General features: G+C 40.3%; 1 protein-coding gene across 1 annotated transcript; it reads right to left on the reverse strand.

Annotated features, from left to right (window-relative positions):
* Window positions 1-308: 308 nt before the first annotated feature.
* Window positions 309-2,690, reverse strand: LOC106125611 (protein charybde). Its single transcript, XM_013322885.1, has 3 exons — window positions 2,332-2,690; window positions 1,544-1,889; window positions 309-1,432 (listed from the first exon to the last, which is right to left on the reverse strand). Exons 1-3 carry the CDS (start codon window positions 2,384-2,386, stop codon window positions 1,348-1,350), a joined length of 486 nt encoding a protein of 161 aa, XP_013178339.1. The 5' UTR covers window positions 2,387-2,690; the 3' UTR covers window positions 309-1,347.
* Between the last annotated feature and the right edge of the window lie 1,126 nt (window positions 2,691-3,816).

Below are 3,816 nucleotides of genomic sequence, written 5' to 3' on the forward strand. Positions count from 1 at the left end.
CACTTGGGCAGCGTGGTTGACTATGGCCTAATCACCATTAACTTAGGGTAGGTTCCTAGCCCCTCGGTGGGGATGTATAGTGAGCTGATGATATTATATGGGTAGCTACGACAGATCATGGAAGAGGTAAGGATGAAACAAAACAAATTTTTCCATTATTGAAACTATGTATTATTTTATAATTTCTACATTTTCTTTTTTTTTAGTGTCTATGAAATTAATATCAATTATAAATAATTGATACATATATTATTGTTAGTTTTGTATATGTCGACATTTCAAATTTAGAAGTAATATGTTTTTGTATAATTTTTAAAATATTTTATTGATGAAAGTGAACTCTAGTACTATGATATTGTGCGTTATAAAACACTGGACCCTACAAACATTTAGATTTCCTTTAAAAAACTGTTAGTCTATTGAATTACAAATTATGTAGAAATTACACTGGTGGAAAAAAATGCATTTCAACTTCAATAACATCTCGTCAAACTATAATTGTTACAGTTAGTACAAAAATTTCTGTCTCGTCTCCCACTGGACTAAAATAACGCATCTTCGTGCGATAGAAAACAATCTTACAAAAAATTACATTTTTATATTAACTTAAATAACTTAATACTTGTTATAACTATAATAATATAACCTGAGATCTTTGCAGTATATTAAGGCGCGTCGGACGCGGTCCGCGCGCCCTCTCTCTATACATCTCTAACACTTCATCTGCCGCGCGCTCGCTTACGCTTACATATTACAGTATATTACTCTCATTTAAAATTTATACATTACAAAAGTAGTATCACAAACAAATGTACGAACTAGTACAATTACGAAAAAACGTACACATATCTGATCTCGATCAGAGATCGCCTCTAATAAATACGATTACGATACGTGAAATATACCAACTCTACGCAACTTCAGAATAGAATTGAACTCGAAACAAACAAAAATAATACGTAACACTAAATCGACCAAGGTATCACACGCGCGGCGGCGACTGAGATCATGGTGCGCACCTAACGCCGCCGCGCCACGCACTCTCCACAACATCCAACACGCACGTACAGACAGACAGACAGACAACGTGAGCCCGGCCGGCGCTGCGACTCGCGCCCAACGCACGCACTTTATCGACAACCGCATAAAGTGCTCTGGACATCACTAGCGGCGACGCTCGCGCCGTCCTTACTCTACGACTATACATTACATATCACGCTGTGCTTTTTTCATCTTTTAAAAAATATATAATAATTAATATACATATAATATTGATATTTTTTAAAGTAACGATACGCAGACTTCGAGAAGGGCGATCGGTCGGTCGGCCCGCGCGCGCGAGCCGCCTCACTCCGCCTGGCTTCGGAACAATTTCTTCTTTTCTATCGTGAACTGGGGGCTTATGATGATGGTACCGCCTCGCGTTAGGTTTCTGTAAACAAGAGAATATGGTTAGTCATCATTGATAACAGATAAAACAGAAAAAATATTTCATTGTAAAAATGAACTTGAAATTAAATAGGTAGATAGAATATAAACTTACTTTAAGAACTGCGGTAACAGGCTGGTCCAGTTGGTGGCATCATGTTCCAGATGCAGGTGTATCTCGTGCGTTGTGAGGGTGTTGGGGTCAATCTTGAAGGCGGCTAAGCGGCGGCCGGCCACGTCCACAATGACCGCCGCGCCGCGCGATCCGCACGGCTCGCCCTCAGCCAGCGCCAAGGTTTGCCGCGAGGCCCGCGCCAACAGCTCGGCCGGCACCAGCACCTCGGCCGTGGCTAGCTCGCTGGCGCCCTTGGCCGCGCGCAGCTCCCTTTCCAACCTCTGAGCCAGCGCCGTCTCCGTCGGAGCCGGCACCGGTGCTTCCCGCCATGTTGGCCCATTCCATGCTATAACAATAGAAAGGACAATTAAGAATTGATAAAGAATTTCAAATTATAAAAAATTTAGTTTTATTTTTATTTTCAACAATTTTTTTTTCATCGTAGAAATAGATAAAGTGAACTTTTCCAAAATGTTTAAAAGAACATTTTAATTGTAAGAAACTAAGTTGTAGAAGGAGGGGCGCGACATTGTAAGGGATCGCTTCGCAACAACATTGACGTCAGCTGACCGTGACGTTTGGGGCCGGCGCGAATCAATATCGGCTTTCGGCCTCTTCAATCAGGTCCACTCCTCCTCCGTTGCATTGTAATATTGTGTAGTCGTGTATGAGCGGCGAGGAGCGGCCTCGGCAACCAGCCGCGGTGCGCGCGCCGCATAGCAACACCTGACGGCCGGTTAGAAAGCCGGCTTCCCTCACCACTTTTCGCAATAGAAAGTAGAACTTACCTTTTTCACCACTGAATCCGACGTTAAACTGACTCGTGACCGGCAGGATCTCCATGTTCTCCAAATTTTTACTTATATTGTACACTTTTTAAACGCAAAGAACTAAGGCGTTCCGGTACGGAACTGTTATACTAGAAAAATATCACAAGTCTCTTTTGTACTGCGAATTCGCACTGAACTATCGGCTTCACGACCGGCGACTAGTTAACGTGAAGAGATCGATGGGTAAGAAAGCGTCCGGAGCTAACACGACTGCATCAGATCTGATCTCGTAACCATAGGGCTTCGTCTCTCGCCCGAGGCTGACCGCTCGACCCACCCGACTCTGTCGCTCTTTGTGACGGACTGACGATATTCGGAAGAGTTTGCCATTTATATAGAGGACCGGTAGCGGGGTGAGGGGGACGGCTCCGCGGGCGGTCGCGGGGACCCCGCGCGCCAGTCAAACCGATACGCCGTCCGTGTCGCACGTCTTCGCGTTCCTTTGTGCCGGCTCCGGTCGAAAGCCGGCCGGCTTCTTTGTTCTGATCGGTACTCGAAAAGTGATGATTTTTTTAAGAAAAAAGTGTTGAGTTTAATATTAAGAACTGTGTCGTCCATATAAATGTAATTTATAACTGTAATAACACATTCTGTATCGCGTCTTTGTTTATTCTTATCGTAGGCTAAGTCTTATTGTAAGTCGCAATGTTGTAATAACACGAATGATATCAATATTATCTAGATCTGTCTGCATATGATAGGTTAATTGTGACGTGTAAGTCTTGTTAAATTACACGATAATTTTTTCTGCATTCTTTTTTTTTTTTAAACATAAGCCGGTATTAAACTAATGCCTCAAAACGAACATGTTAAGTAGTTATGTAAGCTATGATTAAGTTATTCAACGTAAATGAACGAAAAGAATTTTGTAATTATTTATTCTATGAAATGAAAATATATTGTAATGAGAAAATTGTAAAATTAATTTCAATTGTATTTTGATTCCTACCTGTATTCATTCTCGCATTGTCTGTCTGTATGTCGGTGAGTCATTGGGATTGTTCTATTATATAGATATTTTATGCTAATCCGTCATCAGCCAGTCTCATAAAGTGTTTTATCATGAATATAAAGCAGTAATAACACTAAACATAAAATAAAAAACTTATACAGGCCGCCTCAACCCAGTTGCAGTTAGTAACAATAACGGTTGTTCGTTTCCGATGTTGCATCAGCTTACCAGAACTTTCGACGTTCTTTTTTTCTCTGTGGTTTTGTTTCGTTTTTTTTGTTTTGAGATTGAAAGTAAGATTCGTAACAAGTCGTTATGACTTAATGCCAAAATTTAAAAAATATATATAAAATTGAAAAGTAAAAAAAATATCAGTAAATAAATGTATCTTAGAATTTATCACAATTTTGTGGATTTTGCCATTTAAATCATCAAAGATTTTTTTTACTTAATGGTTTCTTAAAAAATATTTTTGTCATTGAACTAAAACT

This window comes from Papilio xuthus, unplaced genomic scaffold, assembly GCF_000836235.2.
Source record: "Papilio xuthus unplaced genomic scaffold, Pxut_1.1 DF825858.1, whole genome shotgun sequence".
Taxonomy (NCBI): Eukaryota; Metazoa; Arthropoda; class Insecta; order Lepidoptera; family Papilionidae; genus Papilio; species Papilio xuthus.